Source organism: Bubalus bubalis, chromosome X (assembly GCF_019923935.1).
Source record: "Bubalus bubalis isolate 160015118507 breed Murrah chromosome X, NDDB_SH_1, whole genome shotgun sequence".
NCBI classification, from domain to species: domain Eukaryota; kingdom Metazoa; phylum Chordata; class Mammalia; order Artiodactyla; family Bovidae; genus Bubalus; species Bubalus bubalis.
The window spans coordinates 105051544-105075673 of record NC_059181.1 but is presented as its reverse complement, the minus strand read 5'-3'; the positions used below and the strand labels follow the sequence as shown (position 1 = coordinate 105075673).

The 24130-nt window shown below is 57.4% G+C and overlaps 1 protein-coding gene across 4 annotated transcripts; it reads left to right on the top strand.

Moving 5' to 3' along the window:
• The first annotated feature begins 8649 nt into the window (after nucleotides 1-8649).
• Nucleotides 8650-23648, top strand: PLXNB3 (plexin B3). Of its 4 annotated transcripts, XM_025277253.3 has the most exons (36): nucleotides 8650-9017; nucleotides 10133-10246; nucleotides 11697-12740; nucleotides 13381-13560; nucleotides 14015-14143; nucleotides 14224-14324; nucleotides 14760-14889; nucleotides 15016-15172; nucleotides 15263-15371; nucleotides 15451-15565; nucleotides 15647-15772; nucleotides 15845-15961; nucleotides 16230-16323; nucleotides 16410-16579; nucleotides 16745-16896; nucleotides 17131-17236; nucleotides 17762-17892; nucleotides 18077-18253; nucleotides 18348-18540; nucleotides 18636-18878; nucleotides 18970-19131; nucleotides 19219-19370; nucleotides 19514-19614; nucleotides 19704-19927; nucleotides 20073-20251; nucleotides 20423-20489; nucleotides 20740-21067; nucleotides 21175-21278; nucleotides 21368-21464; nucleotides 21710-21888; nucleotides 22026-22186; nucleotides 22426-22573; nucleotides 22712-22776; nucleotides 22846-22921; nucleotides 22999-23073; nucleotides 23324-23648. In XM_025277253.3, exons 2-36 carry the CDS (start codon nucleotides 10220-10222, stop codon nucleotides 23426-23428), a joined length of 5724 nt encoding a protein of 1907 aa, XP_025133038.2. In that variant the 5' UTR covers nucleotides 8650-9017; nucleotides 10133-10219; the 3' UTR covers nucleotides 23429-23648. The 4 variants fall into 4 exon arrangements, with proteins under 4 accessions (XP_025133038.2, XP_025133037.2, XP_025133036.2 ...); XM_025277252.3 differs by lacking the exon at nucleotides 8650-9017 and having other exon boundaries at nucleotides 9957-10246; nucleotides 22999-23060; XM_025277251.3 differs by lacking the exon at nucleotides 8650-9017 and having other exon boundaries at nucleotides 9959-10246.
• The last annotated feature ends 482 nt before the right edge of the window (nucleotides 23649-24130 follow it).

Below are 24130 nucleotides of genomic sequence, written 5' to 3'. Positions count from 1 at the left end.
GAACTTAAGATCTCACATGTGCATGCCATGCAGGGCAGCCAAAAAGAAAGAAACGGATGGTTGGGGGCACAGCTCAAACTCCAGGGCAGGAAAGGGGTGGGGTGAGACTCAAGGTGATGGTTGGGTGGCCGGGTGGGTGGTGGCACCTGTTGAAGAAAGGACAGGTCGAAGAGAAGGTACTCTGCCCAATGACTGCTTGCTGGCCCTGGGCCTGCAGCCCCGGCAGAAGGCACGAGTGGAAGTGATGAGCAGGCAGTTGGCACTAGGAGGGTGCAACTGGCTGAGAGCTCCAGGCTGGAGGTCCTCTGAGGGGGCGTTGGCCAGCAGAGAAGCAGCGTGGTCAGGAGGTGCCTTGGTCTCTTATCTGGGAAACAGGAGGCAGATTGCGTTTTATCTGAGATTTGAGGTTAGGAGTTGTTCCTGATCCTGGGAGAACTAGCAATTCAGAGGTTTAGGAGTCATTCCCCTGTCTCTTGCAAAGATTATGCAAGTTGTCCCTACTTGATAATAAATCCTTTTTTTTTTTTTTTCAATTTACAAAGCTAGAATGGTTCTGTGGTCTGCCACCAAACCCTAATTGATATCGATGGAAAGAGACATACCCAGTGAATATCACTCAAAAGGAAGTTAATGGACAGAAGTTAACTTTGGACAAAGTAGACCTCAGGGCACAAATCATTACTAGAAATACAAGAGGTTGCTGCCCAATGATTAAAGAAGTAATCCATTGAGAAGCGGAGTTTGTGATGGACAGGGAGGCCTGGCGTGCTGCGATTCATGGGGTCACAAAGAGTCGGACATGACTGAGCGATTGAACTGAACTGAACTGAACCATTCTGAAGGTGTGTGTGTAGCTGCCTAAAGACAGAGCCTCAAATGTACATCAAACAAAAAAGCAGGAAAAGGAAAAATTAATAAATTAGTAAATTCACCACAATAAGTCACACTACCCCTCACTCCAATTGGTAGCTCAAGCAGACAAAAGGGGGAAGAATGTAGCACCAATTGAACAAGCTTGATTAACAGATACACGAAAACTAGGGGGTACACACTTCAAGTTCACCTTGAACACTTACTAAAACCCACCGTGTTCTCAGCCACAAAACAAATCTCAACAAATACTAGAATGAGTATCACACAGAGCATGTTCTCAAACTGCAATAGAATAAACCCATAAATGGATGATAAAGCTAAAATGAAGTCCTCCCACATTTGAAAATTTAAATTTACATAGTTATATTTACAAATACACTTCTGAATAATTTATTGGTCCAGAAGAATAATAATGAAAATCTAAAAGACGTTAGAACTGAACGACAATGAAGACGTGCGGCATGTAGCTCAAGTAGGACTTATGAGGAAACGTCCAGCTTTAAGCTGAGGGAGCTGAACCCCGACACAGGAAGTCAGAAAAACCACAGTAGAATAAACTCAAAGCTGAAAGAAGGAACTCACAAAGACAGTAGAAGTTGATGAAATTGAGAAAAAACAAAGATAAAACTAAAAGTTCTCTGAAATTAGTAACATAGATAAGGCTCTGTCAAGAAAGACGGGCTTCCCTGGTGGCTCAGCTGGTAAAGAATCCACCTGCAATGTGGGAGACCTGGGTTCGATCCCTGGGTTGGGAAGATCCCCTGGAGAAGGGAAAGGCTATCCACTCCAGTATTCTGGCCTGGAGAATTCCATGGACTGTATAGTCCATGGGGTCGCAAAGAGTCGGACACAACTGAGCGAGTTTCACTTTCACTGGCAAGAATGAAAGGAGAGGGTATCCAAATAAATGATGTCAGGAGGGAAAAGAGGTAGAATCACAGCTGCCACATCCCTTGCCAGTAATGAGAGGCTCTGGATAAAGCATGGAAGCGTGGACACCTGTGTAGCCCCTGAAAGGTACTCCTTTTCTGTGGTACATTTATTCCTTTTTTCACTTGTCATCCCCTTACCATCACTTTTGCAGTGTTTTGAGGAAGCAGAACTAATTTCAAAGTACCAACCTTTGGTTTTGTTGAAAACAGCATTGAGAGGCAGCCGGCAGCACAGGCTGGTTTCCACAAGAATTGGAAGCACCAGATAACTCAGTAGAAATACTGTGTGTGTGTGTGTGTGTGTGTGTGTGTGTATGTGTGCTGGGGTGGGGAACAGGAGGATCTATTGAGAGTCTGTGTAAGAGGCTACTAGATCACATGTATTTCAATTATATACATAAATTATATATATATACACATACATATATGTATATAAAAAGCTGCTAGATTCTCACATCTTTGTCCCACCACATGCAGAAGAGCTGACTTTACTCTCTGGTGAGTTAGAAAAGAAGGTCTGTGGAAATGCAAATTAAAGTCACAGTGATACATGGAATTTAGAAAGATGGTAATGATAACCCTGTATGCGAGACAGCAAAAGAGACACAAATGTATAGAACAGTCTTTTGGACTCTGTGGAAGAGGGCAAGGGTGGGATGATTTGGGAGAATGGCATTGAAACATGTATAATATCATATGTGAAACGAATCACCAGTCCAGGTTCGATGCAGGATACAGGATGCTTGGGGCTGGTGCACTGGGATGACCCAGAGGGATGGTACGGGAAGGGAGGTGGGAGGGGGGTACAGGATGGGGAACACATATACACCCGTGGTGGATTCATGTTGATGTATGGCTAAACCAATACAATATTGTAAAGTAATTAACCTCCAATTAAAATAAATAAATTTATATTAAAAAAAAATAAAGTCACAGTGAAGACTTCCTTAGGGGCCCAGTGGTTAAGACTGCACTTCCAATGCAGGCAGTGTGGGTTTAGTCCCTGCTCGGGGAAGTAAGATCCCATATGCCATAAAGCACGGTCAAAAAAAAAAAAAAAAAGCCACAGTGAGATATCATTTTAGTCCCATGCACTGATTGATAGAAATGAAAAAGACAAAGGAGAAGGGGGCGACAGAGGATGAGATGGTTGGATAGCATCACTGACTCACTGGACATGAGTTTGAGCACACTCAGGAAGATAGTGAAGAACAGGGAAGCCTGGCGTGCTGCAGTCCATGGGGTCACAAAGAATCAAGGCTTAGCAACTGAACAACAACAAAAAGTCAGACAATGCCATGTGTTGGCAGTGATCTGGAGTAGCAAGAACTCGTACACTGTGGGGGAGATATAAACTAGTACAATCACTCTGGAAAACAATTTGGCATTATCTAGTAGAATTGCCTGGAAAATCTCATGGACAGAGGAGCCTGGCGGGCTACAGTCCATGGGGTCGCAAGGGTTGGACACGACTTAGCAACTAAACCCCAGTGGAATCGAAGATGTACATATTTACAACCTGACAGTGTCACTCCTGAGTGTATCCTATAGAAGGTCTTTTGCAAATACACCAGATTATGTGTACAGGTCATTCATAGCTGCCTTATTTATAATAGGCAAAAGCCAAGAAAAAAAAAAAGCAGGTGTCCATTAACAGGAGAACAATGTTACAGTCATATGATGGAAAACTATTCAGCAATAAAAATGAATAAACTCCAGCTGTATGTTTCAAACTTGGATTCATGTCACTAATGTAATATGGAACTAAAGCAACAAGTTACAGAAAAATACATCCAGTATGACTCCATTTATATAAATTCCAAAAATATAAAACCAAACTATGTATATTGTTTAAGGATTATCCATATTTGTGCCAAGTACAAAGAAAAGTAAGGATAGTGCTTGCCTCTGTCAAGGGAGGAGGAGGGTATACGAGGGCTTCAGAGTCATTGGTAATGTTACCCTCCAGTTGACACTGGGGACGTATGTGTAGTAACAGGATACAATGAACAGAGTAAAATGGCCTCCTACAAAATGAGAGAAAATATTTATGTCATATAGCTGATAAAGGGTTAATATTTAGAATACACAAAGAACTCTGACAACTCAACAACAGATCAAATTACCTGATTAAAAAATGTGCAAAGGACTTGAATAGACATTTCTCCAGAGATGATACACAAATGGCCAACAAGCCTATGAAAACATACTCAACATCACTAATCATCAAAAAATGTAAGTCAAAACTACAATAAAATACTTCACACCCATTAGAATGGTTACTACTTAAAAAAAAACACAGAAAACATCAAATAGTGGCAAGAATGTAGAAAAATTAGAAGCCTTGTACACTGTTGGTGGGATTGTAAAGTGGTGCAAGCTACCATAAAAAAAAAAATGGTCTGGAAGTTCTCCAAAAAAGCAAACAGAACTACCACCAGCATTCCCACTTCTGAGTATATATCCAAAAGAACTGAAAGTAGACCCATATACATATCCATGTGCTATTCACAATAGCCAAGAGGCAGAAGCAAGCTGAATGTCCACTGACAGATGAATAGATGAACAAAATGTGGTCTATACACAAAATGGAAGGGAATCCAACCAGATGCTATAACATGGGTAGCCCTTGATGACATTATGTTATGTGAAATAAGCCAGTCACAAAAGAGAAATACACGATTCCATCTATGTGAGGGCTTCCTCAGTAGTTCATAGGTAAAGAATCTGCCTGCAATACAGGAGCCACAGGAGACACAGGTTTGATCCCTGGGTCGGGAAGATCCCCTGGAGAAGGAAATGGCAACCCACTCCAGTATTACTGCCTGGAGAGTCCCATGGACAGAGGAGCCTGGTGGGCTATAGTCCTTGGGGTTGCAAAGAATCGGACATGACTGAAGTGACTTAGCACATATGCACCTATGTGAGGTACCTAGAGTAGTCAGATTCATAGACACAGAAAGTATAATGGTGGGTGCCAGGGGCTGGGGAAAAGGAGATGTGTTTAATGGATATAGTATTTCAGTTTTGCAAGATGAAAAAGTTCTGGAAATCTGTTTCATAACAATGTGAGTATACTTAACACTACTGATATGTAAACAAAAATGGTTAAGATGGTAAACTTTATACTATGCATTCTTTTACCACAATACAAAAAATTGACTCAAAAAGAAACAGAAAACCTGAACAGTCCCACAGTTATTAAAGACATTGGTAATTTAAAATGTATGGTTAGAGGGGCTGGTGGCTGCAAAAACAAGGAAGGCCTAGATCATTTTATAGATGAATTCTATCAAGCCTTCAAGGAACTGATAACCCTTGTAATTAGATAATTTGTTCCAGGGAACAGAAAAAGAAGAAATGCTCCAAAAACAGCAAACAAAACCAATCCGCCAATACACCATGACAAACTTGAGTTTAGTCCGAGAAGCACAAGAGTAAGCATTTCTTTGAAAGAGGGGTTTAAAATTACAAAATCAATTAACATAATTTACCACATTAACTGATGCAAGGAGGAAAATTCTATCATCCATCGACTCAGTCCATTCAGGAAAAATATTTGATAACATTCATCATATGGCAAACTAGGACAGGAAGGGAACTTCCTTAATCTCATAAAGGTGTCTATAAACACCCCCTGCAAGCATCATAATTAATGATAAAATCTTAATAATATTCTCTTTGCTTCCATTCAACCTTGTACTGTCTAGGGAAATACAGTGAGAAAAAGAAATTGTACTTAAAAAGACTGAAAAAGAAAAAACAAAACACTCATTCCTGGTGGAAGGTATGACTGTGTAAGTAGAAAACCAAGAAGAGTCCACAAAAAAAGAATCCAGAAAGAATTATTAGACTTCATGCAAGCATTTATGAAGTTACTTGATACAAAATCCATACACTGGAAGTAGACAACCACTTCCCTGGTGGTCCAGTGGTTGAGACTCCACTCTTCCAGTGCCGGGTTCGATCCCTGGTCAGGAAACTAAGATCACACGTGACACATTGTGTGGCCAAAAAAAACAAAATCCGTACACCGAAGTCCACTGTGTTTCCTTTGTTGTACACCTGAAACTAACACAATATGGTAAATCAGCTAACGTCAATTTTTTAAAAACCAGTTGTGCTTCTATGTACCAGCAACACAATCAGAAAGTGATTTTTTTTTAAAAAGATACCATTTCTAATGGCATCAAATAATAAATAAATTTAACATGAGATGTGCAAGTCCTTAGGGGAAAATGTACTCAAATGATGTTAATAAGTAGAGAGAGGTGCCATGCTTAGAGATGGAGAAACGATATTTTAGAGATGATTAGTCTAGAAAGGGATTCAAAATTCAACAAAATCTCCATTTACCTGCTCAAAAAAGTACCAACGGTTTTTTTCTGGAACTTGACAAGCTGATTTGAAAATTCTAAAACTTTCTATGGGCAGGGGGAAGGACAGTCCTTCCAGTCTTGAAACGCAGAGACATCTGCATTTTTTTTGTCTCTGCTTCCAGTCTTAGTGTCCAGAGACCCTTGCCCCATCACTCTGCCAGCAGCCTGCCCCACCCAGAGATTCTAGATCCCACCCTTCTAGGCCCTTCCATTCTAGGCCCCTTCTTGGGCATTTGGCCTTCTGCCTTGGAGATGAAAGGTGTAGACGAAGACAACTCATTGAGCACCCACGCTCTGAATCTGCTGGACCTTCAGGTTCTGGGTGGCTCACCTCCCCTGACACCCTGGTCTCCCAAGTTCCCTCTTGTGACCATCACTCACCCCCAGAGTTCATCACCCCAAGCCAAGCTTCTCAGGCTAAGACCTCACCGGCTCCACTGGCCACCTCCTTCTGCCTTGTGGACCCCCCACCCCGTCCTCCCCTCCACTGGCAGTCCTGTTCTCTAGGGATCTCCTGGGTTTTCCTGCCTTCACCACCTCAACCAACTTGATTTCAAGGTTGGAGGAAATGCTCTGTGGGTGTGTCAACTGCAGGCTTGGCCTCAGGCAGATCCCCTCTCCCCTCCCACCCAATGCCTGCTTCCTGCTTCAGGGCCTCAGGGCCTGATAGTTAAAGGCAGCAGCCCATGGTTGACTCTTGGCCTGGCCACTTACAAGCCATGTGACTTGGTGCAAGTTCCCTAACCTCGCCTGCCTCAGTTTCCCCACCTGTGAACCAGGGGAAGTAACTGCAACCCCCTCCAGGGTCATTGGAAGGACTGAATGAATTCACATACAGCAAACACTAAGACCAGCCCTTGTTCATTGGAGGACAACAGTAGGGGTAAGACCATGTGGTTCAAAGTCAGCTGAAACCTCACTTCCTCTGTGAAGCTCTCCATGATGCACTTGTTGCTATTGTTCAGTCGCTCAGTCATGTCCAACTCTTTGCAACCCCATGGACTGCAGCACAGCAGGCCTCCCTGTCCATCACCAACTCCTGGAGCTGGCTCAAACTCATGTCCATCGAGTCGGTGATGCCATCCAACCATCTCATACTCTGTTGTCCCCTTCTCCTCCTGCCTTCAACCTTTCCCAGCAGCAGGGTCTTTTCCAGGGAGTCAGGTCTTTGCATCATGTGGCCAAAGTATTGGCGCTTCAGCTTCAGCATCAGTCCTTCCAATGAATATTCAGGGTTGATTTCCTTTAGGATTGACTGGTTTGATCTCCTTGCTGTCCAGGGAACTCTCAAGAGTCTTTTCCAGCAACACAGTTTGAAACCACCAATTCTTCGGTGCTCAGCCTTCCAAGGTCCAACTGGCTCAGACAGTAAAGAATCCGCCTGAATGCAGGAGACCTAGGTTCAATCCCTGGGTCGGGAAGATTCCCCAGAGGAAGGTATGGAAACCCACTCCAGTACTCTTGCCTGGAGAATCCCTGTGGACAGAGGAGCCTGGCAGGCTATATAGTCCATGGGGTCGCAAAGAGTCAGGCATGACTGAGCAACTAAGCCACAGCCACACTCACATCTGTACATGACTACTGGAAGAGCCATAACTTTGACTATGTGCATGTATGTCGGCAAAGTGATGTCTCTGCTTTTTAATATGCTGTCTAGGTTTCTCATAGCTTTTCTTCCAAGGAGCAAGTGTCTTTTAATTTCATGGCTGCAGTCACCATCTGCAGTGATTTTGGAGCCCCCCAAATATAAAGTCTGTCACTGTTTCCATTGTTTCCCCATCTATTTGCCATGAAGTGATGGGACCAGATGCCATGATCTTTAGTTTTTTGAATGTAGAGTTTTAGTCCAGCTTTCACTCTGCTCTTTCAGTCTCATCAAGCAGCTCTTTAGTTCCTCTCCACTTTCTTCCATAAGGGTGGTGTCATCTGTGTATCTGAGGTTATTGATATTTCTCCCAGCAATCTTGATTCCAGCTTGTGCTTCATCCAGCCCAGCATTCTGCATGATGCTTTCTGCATATACATTAAATAAGCAGGGTGACAATATACAGCCTTGACGTACTCCTTTCCCAATTTGGAACCAGTCTGTTGTTCCATGTCCGGTTGTAACTGCTGTTTCTTGACCTGCATACAGATTTCTCAGGAGTCAGGTAAGGTGGTCTGGTATTCCCATCTCTTAAAGAATTTTCACAGTTTGTTGTGATTCACACAGTCAAAGGCTTTCATGTAGTCAATGCAGCAGCAGTAGATGCTTCTCTGGAATTTCCTTGCTCTCTCCGTGATCCAATGAATGTTGGCAATTTGATCTCTGGTTCCTCTGCCTTTTCTAAACCCAGTTTGTACATCTAGAGGACCTGAGCACCCGTAGACTTGAGTCCCCGTCCTTGGTGATCCACAGTGCCGTCCACAGATGAGCTGAGGTCTCATCCGCTGGTAGGTAGTTATGCCTCTTAGATCCAGGAATGTCTTGAGACAGATAGCAGTGGGCTTTGTCTCTGAACGGTGCCAGTGCCGGGGTCACGTCTGGCACTCAGTAGGCACTTCATGGCAGGCTATGGACTGCATGCCTGCCAGTCCCGCCATGGGAGGGCACCATCTCCTCTGGGCAAGTGAGCAGCCGGCCCCTGCACCTCTGCCCACCAAAGCCAGGAGAGGGCAGCAGTGCCCTGCCCTGAGCCGTTGGGCAAAGGGGCGGGCATGGAGGGGCTGGACTGCCCAGGCTGGGCCACCGGGATGAGGCGGGTTGGGCGCGATTGCATTGTGGGGAGGGAGGCCGGGACTCATTCCTGGCACTGCCAGCTGTTCCTCGGCCCCGGCCAGGAGCCCCACCCAGGTAGGCAGGAGCCGGGGCTGGCCAGGCACAGGGTTCAGGGGCCTCCAGGTCAAGGGTGGGGGAGTGGGGGGCATGGATCTCCCCACCGCAGCCAGGGGGGTGGCCCCAAAGCTGGGTGGTAAGACTCCCATTATGGCCCCAAATGGGAGAGCTGGTGCCTCTGGCCACTGGGCAGGGCACAGGGGGTAGGGAAGCAGCCCACCTTGCTGCCCACCCCCACAGCTACCCAACCGGCCCAGCCAGGTGGCTGCCAGCCTTGCCACTGCCACTGGGCCCTGGAGCTTGCTGCGGTTGCACACCGTGGGCAAGAGGGGGACCCTGACTGGTTCCCACCCCACAGCCAAGGCCTGAGCACTGTCAGCTCGGTGTGCAGACGGGGCCATGTGAGCCTGGCATGGGAAGCTGGCCACCTGCTGGTAGTCTTGTCCCCACCCGAGGCTGAAGGCTGGGTGCCCATCTGCTCCTGTGCATCCTTTTGGCCACGGCCCCCTCCACTGGCACCAGATTGTACCTGGCACGACTTTGCCAGTCCCTGGGGGTGGGGAGTTGGGGGCATAAGGGGAGGTCTCCCGGCAGGGGGTGCTGCCTTGGCCGGCCTCTCCCCTGCCTCCGGCCGCGACAAAGGCAGGCATTGAGGGCCAAGGCTTGCCTCCAGCCAGGCGCCAAGGCTGCAGAGGGTGAGACTGCCCATGCAGGGGCTGACCCTCGGGGGGGCCGGCGCTCCGTGACCTCCTCCAGGCCTTTCACAGGGACCCCTGGGGGCACACAGAGAGGAGCCTGGTGGCTGGCACCGGGTGGGCATGGGAGAACTGGCTGTGTGGGTCTCATTTTTTTCTGGCTGAAGGCACTCTGCCCCCTTTGTCTCCAGATCCCCAGGGGGGTGTCTCCCTGGGGGTGGGAAGTGACAGGGAGCCCCCGGGTCAGGGCAGCTTGGATGTGGGACTAGGAACACCAGAGAGTGGGTCCCTGGCCTGGGCCTCCAGACAGAAGGGACATTGTTGGGGCAGAGACAAAGCTGCCAGCTGTGGGGGAGCCCGCCTGCCAGGCCCCGGCCCCCTCCTCCTGCGGGGTGAATGTGAATGGGGCCAAGCCTCGACTGTCTCCCTCCCACTCAGGACAATGCCCCCTACAGCCATCCTGTGTCCGTCACCACTGCCCCGGGGCAGCTGAACCCAGGAGGTGTCTGCCACGCCACCCAGGAGATGCCTCTGCTGCTGCCGTCCGCCGGGGTAAGTACCCGAGTCCCTCGAGCACAGAAGAGCCTGGAGCCCAGGGGTCTCCTGCCCAGCACCTCCAGCTGCAGGCCCTCTAGCCTCAGACCCGCCCCAGACACGGCCGCTGATACCGGGCCCCAGAGGAAATGGCCCAGTCCCCGAGGCAGGCCTGACCTTCCTGTCTGTGCCCCCGAGATAAGGGCGCAGGGGCCTTCCTCGGGGGCTCTCCCAGCAGCTGGCACGCCCATGGGGGCTGGAGCTGCTGGCTATGGAATGCCCGCGGGTACCCTCCTGGCTGGTGCCTGCCCGCACCCCCAACAGTGTGGGACCCTCAGTCAACAACTCAGGACCTGCTTTCTGCCCCGTCTCTGGGGCTCTGCCTCTGGGCTCAGGAGGAGGGAGGCTCAGGAGGTCATGGGCCCAGGGGCTCGTGACGTGTCATCTTGTCACCTGGGCACCATGCAAGGCTGCTAATTGCCCCTGGCCAGGAGGTGAGCTGGAAGGCGCAGCAGGGACCCCACTCAGAGCCTTCTGCTTCGGGCTCGATCTTGGGCCCCTACAGGGCCGGGGCAGGGTGGGGGCTTGCGGGGGGCTCCCTCCAGTCTGGACCCTAAATGGCTGAAGGCTGGGGTGCGGGGATGCCTGACTCCTGGCTCAAGCTTTCCTTCAAGCGCTCCTCTCACTCCCCCGGGCCCACTCTTTCTGCCTGTCTTCTCTCTGCCCTGTCTTTTTTAAGTTTCTATTTAATTATTTGGCTGTGCTGGGTCTTAGCTGTGGCATGTGCGATCAATTTCCCTGACCAGAGATCAAACCCAGGGCCCCTACATTGGAAGCATGGAGTCTTAGCCACCAGACCACCAAGGAAGTCCCTGCCCTGTCTTCTCATACCCTATCCCCATCAACACTCTCCATGCCAGACCCTGGTGGACCCCTGGCTCCTGGAGCCATGGAGCAAAGGACTGGCCTCCCCTGATCCCTGAACCCTGGGTGGTCTCTCGGTCCCTTGCACCTCCCCTGCCTCGGCACTGAGGACCCCCAGCTCAGTCTGGGCCACACCCTCCTCTATCCCCCAAGCCCTCTGCTCTCTGTCTTGGCCCTGGCCACTGGCCCCTGCTGTCTATAGGGTCTTTCAGGGGTCTCTCCTCTCTCGGTGACTCAGTCCTTCTGCAGGTCTTCTCGTGGCCTTGTAGGATCTGCATATAAAGTGGAAGATGAAGAAAGTTCTTCCCTTGCACATGCATGGGCACCCCACTGTCATCCCTGGGGACTCTCCATCCCTCTCTTGGTCCCCCAGTCGCTTGGACTTTTTCTCTTTCCTCTCCCTTTGCTTCTGTCTGCCCCAGCTTTCTGCTTCTGTCTATCCGCCTTTCTCTCCCTCCCTTTCTGTCTGCCTGTCCCTCCTGCTCCCCGGCGCTCAGTTCCCATGGCCACCCTGACTTGCGCCCTCCTGCCTGGCCTCCCCCAGGGCCCCGAGATGGCACCCCGGCATCTGCCGGGTGCCCGCCTGCTGTTCATTTTGCCACTGCTGTGCCCGCCACCCACCCCAACCGGGGCGCACCACTTCTCAGCACCCAACACCACCCTCCACCACTTGGCGCTGGCACCGGGCCAGGGGGCGCTCTACGTGGGTGCGGTGAATCGCCTCTTCCAACTTAGCCCTGAGCTGCAGCTGGAGTCAGTGGCCATCACGGGTCCCGTCCTCGACAGCCCTGACTGCGTGCCCTTCCGGGACCCAGCCGAGTGCCCGCAGGCCCGGCTCACGGACAACACCAACCAGCTGCTGCTGGTCAGCGGGCGGGCCCGGGAGCTGGTGGCCTGCGGGCAGGTGCGGCAGGGTGTGTGCGAGAAGCGCCGGCTGGAGGATGTGGCAGAACTCCTCTACCGGGCTGAGGACCCAGGCGACGGGCAGTTCGTGGCCGCCAACACCCTGGGGGTGCCCACGGTGGGCCTGGTGGTGTCTGGACCCGACCGGGACCTCCTGCTGGTGGCCCGGGGCCTGGCAGGCAAGCTATCGGCGGGGGTGCCACCCCTGACGGTGCGCCAGCTGGCCGGGCCACAGCCCTTCTCCAGCGAGGGCCTGGGCCGCCTGGTGGTGGGTGACCTCTCCGACTACAACAACAGCTATGTGGCGGCCCTCGCCGACGCCCAGTCGGCCTACTTTGTCTTTCGGCGCCGCGGGGACCGGGCGCAGGCCGAGTATCGCTCGTATGTGGCCCGGGTCTGCCTGAGGGATGCCAACCTCTACTCCTACGTGGAAGTGCCCCTCAGCTGCCGGGGCCACGGGCTCATACAGGCCGCTGCCCTTGCCCCAGGAGCCTTACTGGGGGCCTTTGCCGCCGGCCTGAGGGGCGTGCAGGCGGCCCTGTGCGCCTTTCCCCTGGCCGAGCTGGATGCCAGCATGGAGCGGGCCCGGCGCCTCTGCTACACGGCGGGCGGCCGGGGCCCCAGCGGCACCGAGGAAGCCACCGTGGAATATGGCGTCACATCGCGCTGTGTCACCCTGCCGCCCGTGAGTGACTGGGCCCAGGCCTCACCCCTGCCTTGTCCCCTGAGACTCTGCACGCTGGCATCTGGCAACCTTATCTTATCCCAGCCTGCCTCCCTGGCCCTGGCCCTCTGTGGACCTGAATCATCTCCCAGCCCAGAGCCGCGGCTGTCACAGGTCCTTGGCCAAGGGTAAAGTGAAGTCGCTCAGTCGTGTCCGACTCTTTGCGACCCAATGGACTGTAGCCCACCAGGTTCCTCCGTCCATGGGATTTTTCCAGGCAAGAATACTGGAGTGGATTGCCATTTCCTTCTCTAGGGAATCTTCCCTACCCAGGGATCAACCCAGGTCTCCCACACTGTAGGCAGACACTCTCACTGTCTGAGCCACCAGGGACTCTCTGAGCCATCCAGCCACTGTCTGGCCAAGGGTGGCTGGATGCTTTCCCCATTACCAGTGACCTCTGCTTTAGAGGATGACACGGAGGGCCAGCTTAGGCTAAGTCTCCAGGCTCATCGTCTCTCCCTCTTAGGTGCGACCTTGGGCACGTCCTACCAGCTGCCTTGCCCTCTTCCACGGACTGCAGACCAGGGCCCAGGGAAGGCACCTCCGGCCTCCCTCTTCTGGGCACTAATTCCTTCCCCGCTCGTCCTCATCTCTGCAGGACTCCCCAGAGTCATACCCCTGTGGCGATGAGCACACGCCCAGCCCCATCGCAGGCCGCCAGCCCGTGGAGGCAGGACCTCTGCTGCAGCTCAAATACTCCATCAGTGCTGTCGCGGCCCTCCAGGCGGACGGACACACGATCGCCTTCCTGGGGGATGTCCGGGGCCAGCTGCACAAGGTAAGGGCCTGAGGAAGGCAAGGCGGCCCTCAGCCAGACCCCCCGGTGCCCAGCCTCTATGCTGCCATGCCGGGACTGGCCTCAGTGGCCCTACTGGATGCCCTCCTACCCTGGGACGGCTCACAGAAGCATCCGTCTCCTTCCACCTCTGGATGTGTAGCTTAGGGATGTCCCGCGGCAGCTGCAGCTGGTAACAGGGGACTCTTGCTTCTTCGTGGTCTGCGTGTCTCCCTTAGCTGGGTAAGGCTCAATCGAGGAGGCTACTTGGGCACACTGGATGCCCGGGGGCCTGCCTCACCCGCAATGGCCTGGCCCAGCTGCCCTGTCTTGGGGGGAATGGGAGCCGGCTCTGTGGGCCAGGAGGTTCCCCTAGAACCCCAGCCATGACAGTACCTGCCCCGAATGGTTGGCTTGTGGCCATCTTGAGAGCGAGCCTTGTCCCCCACTCCCCCAGGTCTTTCTCAATGGCACTCAAGGCCAGGTGTACCACTCACAGCAAGTGGGGACCCCAGGCTCGGCCATCAGCCCCGACCTGCTCGTGGACAGCAGCGGCAGCCACCTCTACGTGCTGACGTCCCAGCAGGTGAGGGCTGTCCCAGGGGCCCAGGCACACGAAGCCTGAGGCCCTGCACCCACCACCTCTGCCCTCTGCCTCCTGTCCAGGTGGCCCGGGTACCCGTGGCAGCCTGCCCACAGCTCCCGGACTGCAGCAGCTGCCTCCAGGCCCAGGACCCTCTGTGTGGCTGGTGCGTCCTGCAGGGCAGGTGAGGCGGGACACTGTGTCTGCAGTGCTTCTAGGTGGGCCTGGAGGTCAGTCCACCTCCCCAAGCCTGGTTGGGGTCCCTTTGCCAACACTGCCTCAGGCTGGGCAAGGCCTCTGTCGGCCTCTCTCAGGTGCCCCCTGGCCCACTCCAGCTCCCCTCCACCTGGCAGCCCAAGGAATCAATCCCTGATGGCGCCCGTCACTCAGGTCCGTGTGCTCGTCTCCACCGCAGCAGCAGCCCTCGACTCACAGTCAAGGCCAAAGGCCGTGTGTCAGCCCCCAGGCCCTGCGGGGTCAGCCCCTTCCTGTCTGAGCGGAGTCCCTTCCCCTGCCCCCCGCTTGCTGTGCTCCACCTGGACCGTATCATGCCCCTCACTGCCCATCACCCAGGGAGCCTGAGTCCCATGCAAGGCCCCATCGGGCCTCTGCCCCGCAGGTGTACCCGCAAGAGCCAATGCAGGCGGGCAACCCAGCCCAACCAGTGGCTGTGGACGTACGCGGACGGCCTCTGTCTGCACATTGAGAGCGTGCTACCAGCCCAACACCCCCGCCAGGAGCAGGGCCAGGTGAACCCCATTTTCCTTCTCTCCTTCTGCCTCTGCCCACACCTTCCCGGCCTGGACCCCTCTGCCTCAGCCCCGTGGCCCCCTCCAAAGGCCCCCACCTGCTGGGTTTCCTTGCATGTGCCCTAGGTCACCTTGTCGATACCCCGGCTGCCCACCCTGGCCATGGACGAATACTTCCATTGTGCCTTTGGCAACTATGACAGCTTGGCTCATGTGGAAGGGCCCCAGGTGGCCTGCGTCACTCCTCCCCAGGACCAGCTGCCACTGAACCCTCCAGGCACAGGTGAGGGGCCCCTGGGGTGAGGGGTGAGGGCGGGAACTGGAAGAGGCAGGAGCCACCTGACCTGCCCTGCCGCTGCCACCCCCCTCCCAGACCACATCACCTTGCCCCTGGCCCTGATGTTCGAGGACGTGCCCGTGGCTGCCACCAACTTCTCCTTCTATGACTGCAGTGCAGTCACAGCCCTGGAGGCAGCTGCCCCGTGAGTGCCCAGCCTGGCTGCAGGGTAGGGGTGGGCACCCTAGACAGTGCCCCATCTCAGCAGCCCCCTGCCCTCCCAGGTGCCGTGCTTGTGTGGGCAGCCTCTGGCGCTGCCACTGGTGCCCCCAGAGCAGCCACTGTGTGTATGGAGAACACTGTCCAGAGGGCGAGAGGACCATCTACAGCACCCAAGAGGTGAGTGGATCCACCCTGCCCCACACCCCCCCGCCCCAGGCCCCTTGCCTTCCAAAGCGCTAAGCGGTCTCCTCTGGCCAGGCGGACATCCAGGTGCGTGGCCCGGGGGCTTGTCCTCGGGTCGAGGGCTTGGTGGGCCCCCTCCTGGTGCCAGTGGGCTGGGAGAGCCGTTTGGCCCTCCGCGTGCAGAACCTTCAGCATTTCCAGGTGAGCATTCCAGCAGGTGGGGGCCGGGGGCAGACGATGGCATTCAGGCTGCTGACGGCATACACCCCCTAGGGCTTGCCTGCCTCCTACCACTGCTGGCTGGAGCTGCCCGGACAACTGCAGAGGCTGCCAGCATCCCTGGAGGAGGTGTCTGGGGACTCAGGCCTCATTCACTGCCAGGCCCAGCAGGTGGGCAGGTGCCCGACCCCCCAGTCTCACTTGCCGCTGGACACCTCCTGCCGCCTGGGCTTGTCCCAGGCCCTCGGGGGCTCGCTTGCCCACTTTAACCCACTGACACCCATGAGGTCTGCTCTGGGCAGGCCACGGCTGGGAGATGTGCCCTGCACCAGGCAGGGGTGAGGGGGCATCCATGTGGGGAAGAGCTTCCCGGAGGAGGTGGGCGGGGGTCTTGGGAGTTCTGAGTTGCGTTGGGCCTGACCCTCCCTTCCATTCCCAGTTCCAGCCCTCCATGGTCCAGCGGGAGCTCCCGGTGCCCATCTACGTCACCCGTGGCGAGGGCCAGCGGCTGGACAATGCCCACAGTCTTCATGGTCAGCTCGGGGGCGGTGGGGTGGGCAGGGCAGGGCATGCAGCCGGCGGGGGTGCCTCACCATGCCTCCTAAACCCCCCCCACCAGTGACCCTGTACGACTGCGCTGTGGGCCACCCTGACTGCAGTCACTGCCAGGCAGCCAATGGGAGTCTGGGCTGCCTGTGGTGCAGCCACGGCCAGCCTGCCTGTCGCTATGGGCCGCTATGCCCACCTGGAGCCGTGGAGACGCTGTGTCCCACACCCAGGATCGAGACTGTGAGCCCCTGAACCTGCACCCACCGCCCCCCCCCCCCACGGCCTAGCCACCCGCCTCCTCCCCTAAACCCCTAGCCCCCACTTTCTTGGTCCTAGCAGCCCTGCCCACCCCACCTCAGTGGGTGTGGGTCAAGGGCATTCCCTCACCATCCTTCTCGGTTACAGGTTGAGCCCCTGACTGGCCCCCCTGAGGGCGGATTGGTTCTCACCATCCAGGGCTCCAACCTGGGCCGGGACTTCGCCGACGTGCAGGACGCTGTGAGCGTGGCTGGCCGGCCCTGCAGGCCTGAGCCATCTCTCTACCGCATCTCGACCCGGTGAAGCATACTGGTAGCCAGGGGCGGAGGGATGCCATCCCAGGGAGGCCCACAGAGACTGGCCACCCAGAAAGAAGGGAGGCTTGGAGCCAAGACACGTGGGCCCGGGGTCAGATGCACCAAAGGATGATAAACCAGAGGGAGGGGGGCTGAGCCTTGGGCAGCGGCTGGCAAATGCCCCATGGCTCCCGCCAGGCAAGGGCCCCTGAGCAGCCATGGGCTTTCCATCACCAGGATCGTGTGTGTCACATCGCCTGCCCCCAACCGCACCATGGGGCCAATCCAAGTGGCCATCAAAGGGCGGCCCCCAGGCATCTCAACCCAGTACTTCACCTACCAGGTCAGTGCCTGCCCAGGGTGTGTGCCCATACCGGGGGATTGTAGCAAGAAGGGGCAGAAGGCTAGTGACGTCTGGATAAGCACTTCCAACTTGACCTGAGGGGAGCAGGAAGAGTTACCTCTTGTCCAGGAAGGAAGCCATGTGATCTGAGGGGTCATTCTGGCCACTGAGTGTGGGGTGGGCTGGGGGCCAAGGTGGGAGGGTGAGGAGGGCACAGGGATGCAGGAGAGCAGAGATGCCTCCAGGTGCCAGCCTGAGCCCTCCTGTCCTCCTGTCCGGGGCCCTTTCCGGAGCCAGGAAGCCCTTGGCACAGACAGCACCCCCGAGGAGGTGATGAGGTCCCCGAGGAGGTGACGGCATCTTAGGGCTTAGAGCTGGGGCTGAGGACAAGACGACACAGGGAGGGGACCAGAGCACCCCCTGGTGGGGCATGGCAGTGGGGCACAGGGCTTTAGGGACTGGAGCCAAGGTGAGGAAATGCCAGGCCAGATGGCTATGCCTGCCCTAGCTTGCCCTGTCTCCCAGGACCCTGTCCTGCTGAGCCTGAGTCCCCAGAGGGGCCCCCAGGCAGGGGGAACCCAGCTCACCATCCACGGACAGCGCCTCCAGACAGGAGGCAACATCAGCGCCTTTGTGGGCAGCCAGCCCTGCCCTATGTAAGTGGCTCCTGCTTCCAGCTGGTCGCTGCCAGCTGGGGGTGCTCCCGACGGGCCCGAGTCCCCTGGCGTACAGTGGTGGTGGGGGGTCTCTGCCCTTGGTGGGAGAGGCAAAGTGGGTCTCTGGCGGGCTGGCTAGGCTGAGGCTCAAACCCAAGGTGCCAGACCACTCCCCACCCTGCAGCCAAGAGCCGGTGTGTCCTGAGGCCATCGTGTGCCACACCATGCCCCAGGCTAGCCCAGGAGATGCAGTGGTCCGAGTGGTCTTCGGCCAGGCCCAGCGCTTGCTGCTCGCCAGCCCCTTCCACTACACTGCCAACCCCCAGCTCGTCGCAGCCGAGCCCAGTGTCAGCTTCCGGGGGTAAGGACCTGGTGCACTTGCACCCTGCCAGCAGGGTGGGGTGGCAGGATGGGGCCGGGCTGCCCGGGCCGTGCTGAGTCCCGTCCTGGTGCAGGGGCGGGCGGCTGATCCGAGTTAGGGGCACGGGCCTGGACGTGGTACAGCAGCCCCTGCTGTCCGTGTGGCTGGAGACCTCGGAGGGGACCGCTGTGAAGCTGCAGTCCCAGGACCGGACCCCTAGGAGCGGCTGCGAGGCTCCAGCTGCGGCCCCCCAGGCCTGTACCCAGCTGGAGCGGGGCTGGCTGCAGGTGAGCCTGCAGCGGCAGGCGAGGCTGTGCTCAGCAAGGGATCGGGGCGGGCCGGGAGTCCCCAGCTCACCCCACCTCGGCCTGCCCCCTCCCAGTGCTCCAGCGTGTGCTCCATCAACTCATCCACCCTCCTCCTCTGCCGGAGCCCCGCGGTGCCTGACACGGCGAGCCCCCGGCGGGTCTTCTTCAGCCTGGATAACGTACATGTGGACTTTGCCAGCGCCAGTGGGGGCCAGGACTTCCTGTACCAGCCCAACCCTCGGCTGGCCCCCCTCCATCATGAGGGGGGGCCCACCCGCCCCTACCGCCTCAAGCCAGGCCACATCCTGGATGTGGAGGTCAGGGTTTCCGCCAGCAGTCCTGGGGGGCTGGGGGGACCTGCAGACACAGGCTGAGTGACTTCACTCAGGCCCGTGATCGGCCTCCCAGGGCGAGGGCCTCAACCTGGCCATCAGCAAGGAGGAAGTCCGCGTGCACATTGGCGACGGCGAGTGCCTGGTGAAGACGCTGACACTCACACACCTGTACTGTGAGCCACCCCCGCGGGTCCCACAGCCCAGCAATGGCTCGGGCACCCTGCTGCAGTTTGTGGTGAGGCTGGGACCCCAGGCACAGGGGTGGGCAGCCGGAGCCATCAGAGCCAGTGCTCAGGAATCCTGTGCTTCCCACCACCCCCAGGTGCAAATGGGCAACGTGCACCTGGCGCTGGGCCCGGTCCAGTATGAGGTGGAACCCGTGCTGTCTGCCTTCCCCGTGGAGGCCCAAGTGGGCCTGGGCGTGGGCGCAGCCCTGCTGATCACTGCCGTGCTCCTCCTGACCCTCATGTACAGGTGAGGATCACATACACGCTAGTGTCCAGTCCAGTCCCCTCTTCACTTATGGCAAGGGTGCCCCACAGTCGGCCATCTGGGCTTGGGGGTCTCGGCCCAGGCAGGCCGGCTTGTGTGGCTGACGCTCGGTCCCCCGGCGGCAGGCACAAGAGCAAACAAGCCCTGCGGGACTACCAGAAGGTTCTGGTGCAGCTGGAGAACCTGGAGATCGGCGTAGGTGACCAGTGCCGCAAGGAGTTCACAGGTGGGGCAGGGGTGGGAGGGTGGGCGGGGGGAGCGGGACGCGGGCAGAGCCGCTCCCGAGCTCAGACCCCGGTGGCTCCCGGCCTGCAGACCTGATGACAGAGATGACTGACCTCAGCAGCGACCTGGAGGCCAGCGGGATCCCCTTTGTGGACTACCGCACCTACGCCGAGCGGGTTCTCTTCCCCGGGCGCAGTGGTGGCACCCTGCAGCCAGCCGTCGAGGGGCCGGGTGAAGAGGGTCGCCGCGCACCCATGCACCAGGGCCTCATGCAGCTCTCCAACCTGCTCAACAGCAAGCTCTTCCTCCTGACCGTGAGGGCCATGCGGGCAGGCTGGAGGGGGGCCTGGGGCGAAGAGGGAGGCTGGGTGGTCGGCAGACATGGGCTGCGTGGTGGGAGGCCATGCGGGCTGCCAGGCTCCCCAGAGTGAGTGCCGGTGCCCTGCCACTCCCACTTAGCTCATCCACACCCTGGAGGGGCAACCCAGCTTCTCTCAGCGGGACCGCTGCCACGTGGCCTCGCTGCTGTCCCTGGCACTGCACAGCAAGCTCGAGTACCTGACCGAGATCATGAGGACGCTGCTCAGTGACCTAGCTTCCCATTACGTGCACAAGAACCCCAAGCTCATGCTGCGCAGGTTGGCCCTGGACAGCTCTGGGCAGGGTGGGCCTGGGGAGCCCCAGGCGGCCAGCTGGGTCCCGAGCCACTGGTAGGGCAAGTCAGCCCTGCCTGTTCTCTGCCACTGGCCTTGGGTGGGGGACAAGACGGCCCTGCGCAGCCCCTCTGACCTGGGGCCCGCTCCATGCAGGACAGAGACCATGGCAGAGAAGCTGCTCACCAACTGGGTGTCCATATGCCTGTACGCCTTCCTGAGGGTGAGGGCCCCTCTCCCCTCACCCCATGCCAGGGCTGCTGCCTTGGGCCTCCCTGACCTGTGGCCCAATCCCTCCCAGGGGGCTTCAGGCACAAGGGCAGGGTGTCGGTAAGGGACAGGTGGTGAACCTTTGCCCTGGCCACATGCAAAGCCGAGCCTGCTGGCATGGGCCGCCCTCTGCCCTGGCTCCGCGCAGCCAGCTGCCCCTGTGAGCTCATGCAGCCGGCTGATCCCCGGATTGATGCTTGCAGGAAGTGGCTGGTGAACCAATGTACATGCTCCTCCGGGCCATCCAGTACCAGGTGGACAAGGGCCCCGTGGACGCAGTGACAGGCAAGGCAAAACGGACCCTGAACGACAGCCGCCTGCTGCGGGAGGATGTGGAATTCCGGGCCCTGACGCTGATGGTGCTGGCCAGCCCGGGGCCAGGCGGGCCATCAAGGAGCAACACAGCACTGCACATCCCCACCCGGGTGCTCGACACAGACACAATCACTCAGGTCAAGGAGAAGGTGTTGGATCAGATCTACAAGGGCACCCCGTTCTCCCAGAGGCCCTCGGCACACACCCTGGATCTCGGTGAGTGCCCGCCCCAGGCTCTCCTTGCCCCTGGCAGCTTAGCTCTGTCCAGCAGGAATGGGCTGTGGGCTCACTGGCTCCCCCGGGTCCCTTCCTCGCACCCCCAGAGTGGCGCTCAGGCCTGGCGGGTCACCTCACCCTGTCAGATGAGGATGTGACATCGGTGACTCAGAACCGCTGGAAGAGACTCAACACCCTGCAACACTACAAGGTGCCTGGCGGGTGGGGTCTGGGGGGGCAGGCCCCCTGCCTCAGGCTTGGCAAGGGAAGGAGCCCAGCCTTTGCCCCCCTCCCCACCAGGTCCCAGACGGAGCCACGGTGAGGCTCATCCCCCAGCTGCACAACAGAGGAGGCATCATCTCCCAGAGCCTGGCCCCCAGCTGCCCATCGGGGGAGAGTGAGTGTGGTCCCACTGGGACCACAGGCCCCAAGGAGCTCGAGGCCATGCCATCGGCCCTACCTGGGTCTCCCAACACCTCATCAGCGGGGAAGCCAAGACTCCCTACTGGGCCCAGGCCCGTGGGTGGACGAGGGTGGTGGCATGTCACCTTCAGGGAGCTCCTGGGTGCGAGCTGGAGCTCCCCAGCTGGTGGCATGGGTGCAGGGGGACCAAGGACTGAGGCCCAGCTTCTGCACCCTCAGACACCCCCATGCTGGAGGATAGCGAGGAGGGTGGGGTCCGTCTGTGGCACCTGGTGAAAGCCCCTGAGGAGCCCGAGGCAGCCAAGGCGCGGCGGAGCAGCCTGAGGGACCGGGACCGGGAGCGGGCACGGGCCAAGGCCATCCCGGAGATCTACCTCACGCGCCTGCTGTCCATGAAGGTGGGGCTCCCGGGGAGGCTCAGCAAGGGCACCTGGACAGAGCCGGGGAGATGCTGTGGGACGATGGAGCTGGCCGCAGCTCGAAGGGCCCCCCACCTTGACCCCCCAAAATAACTGCCCCATCCCCTGCCTTCTAGGGCACGCTGCAGAAGTTTGTGGATGACGCCTTCCAAGCCATCCTCAGCGTGAATCGGCCCGTGCCCATCGCCGTCAAGTACTTGTTTGACTTCCTGGATGAGCTGGCGGAGAAGCACAGCATTGAGGACCCGGAGACCTTGCACATCTGGAAGACGAACAGGTGTGTCACCTGCCAGCCTGGCCCCGGGCAGAGGAGTCCCAGAGAGACCAAGACACTGCCAGCGTGGCCAGGACAGGAGCCCAGGCCTGGGGGCCGTCACCTTGGGTGACCAGTCGCCCCCCGCCCCCCTCCCCCCTTGTATGGCCAGCTCCCCAGGCAGCTCAGGGCCACGGGGGTCCAGGTGGAGGAGCTGAGCTGGACTGGCCGGGCCTCACTCCACGGCTGGCCTGTGTCTCCAGCCTGTTGCTGCGGTTCTGGGTGAACACCTTGAAGAACCCGCAGCTCATCTTTGACGTGCGGGTGTCAGACAATGTGGACGCAGTCCTCGCCGTCATCGCCCAGACCTTCATGGACTCCTGCACAGTCTCGGAGCATAAAGTGGGCCGGGTGAGGGCCAAGGAGGGCAGGCCGGGGTGGAGGGTAGCCACAGGGGCTCTGCACTGAGCCCTGGGTGGGGCTGACCCCCACGGGGCATGGGGCCAGGAGGGGGCACCTCCCCGCTTATGCCCACCCCTCCCGGAGCAGGATTCCCCAGTGAACAAACTGCTCTACGCCCGGGAGATCCCTCGCTACAAGCAGATGGTAGAGAGGTAGGTGTTGGGCATCATGGACTAGGGACCTTCTGGGCTGCCTGCCTCTAACTCTGTGCCCTTTTGCAGATACTACTCTGATATTCGCCAGAGCCCTCCAGCGAGCTACCAGGAGATGAATTCAGCTCTGACTGAGCTCTCGGGGGTGAGGACACAGGGGAAGGGGGAAGCTGGGGGCTCAAGGTCTGGGCCAGGGCCTCACCCACCATGTGCCTCCCCCAGAATTACACCTCGGCTCCCCACTGCCTGCAAGCTCTGCAAGAACTCTACACCCACATCCACAGGTACTATGACCAGGTGAGACCTGGGGGCACTCTGAGGAGAAGGGCGTGCCTCTGGAGCCCAGAGGGAGGCCCCAGGAGTCTCCCTTGGGGGCGGGAGTGTCCAGGTCCAGTGTAGGCAGAGGAATGGAAGGGCCTGGGGCTGGGGAAGGGGCTCGGCTTCCTCATGGAGGAAGATTCGATAGGAAGGTCTGGCTCCCAGCCTGCTACTGAGATGGAGGCAGGTCAGAGGCCGAGGCCTCAGGCGGCCCCCTCTGCCCTGGCAGATCATTGGTGCCCTGGAGGAGGATCCTGTGGGCCAGAAGATGCAACTGGCCTGCCGCCTGCAGCAGATTGCCGCGCTGGTGGAGAACAAGGTGACCGAACTGTGAGTCAGGCGGCAGCAGGACCCACCATCTCCGCGCCTTCCCGCACTCGACCCAGGATGGAGCCCTGGATGGAGCCCGTAACCGAGGCGTAGTCTGCACAGAGTGGGAGGGCCTCCCCCTCTCCCTCCTTGCCACGCTGCTGGGGGGCTTCTTTCTAATTTATAGCAATCCTTCCCCCTCCCTCACTGTATTTATGTGCTTGCTGGAGGATCACATCTGGAAATAAAACACAAACATGTCTTTTTAGAAAATGCCCAGTTCCCAGCCCCACCTTCCCCGTGAGTCTCCTGGGTGCCCTGGCCCAGCCCCCAGCCCGCAGCTAGAACTTCTGCCACATGCTAAAAAGAGGACCCCAAGGCCTTGTTCTCCTCCCTCACGTGACCCCTGCAGGAACGGTGCCCCTGCCCTCCCACCACCATCTATGCCCACCCCACCTTCCCAACTATTTTCTGGTACAGGGATGTAGAACCAAGTATGTCCCATCTCGGGATCACCAGTTACTACCAAGCTCCCTCTACTCCATTCTGACTCCATTCCCTCCCAGGAACAATCAGCGTGTTCTCTCTAAAGAGCCAAAGTGCCCATGACCCTCTGCAGAAACCCCACATTCGTGCCCGCAGGCTCTGGGGGGCTCCTTGGTCACCTAAGCCCCCTCGCCCCACCTCGCCTTCCACACCCACAGCTGGTTTCAGCCAAGACCAGCCA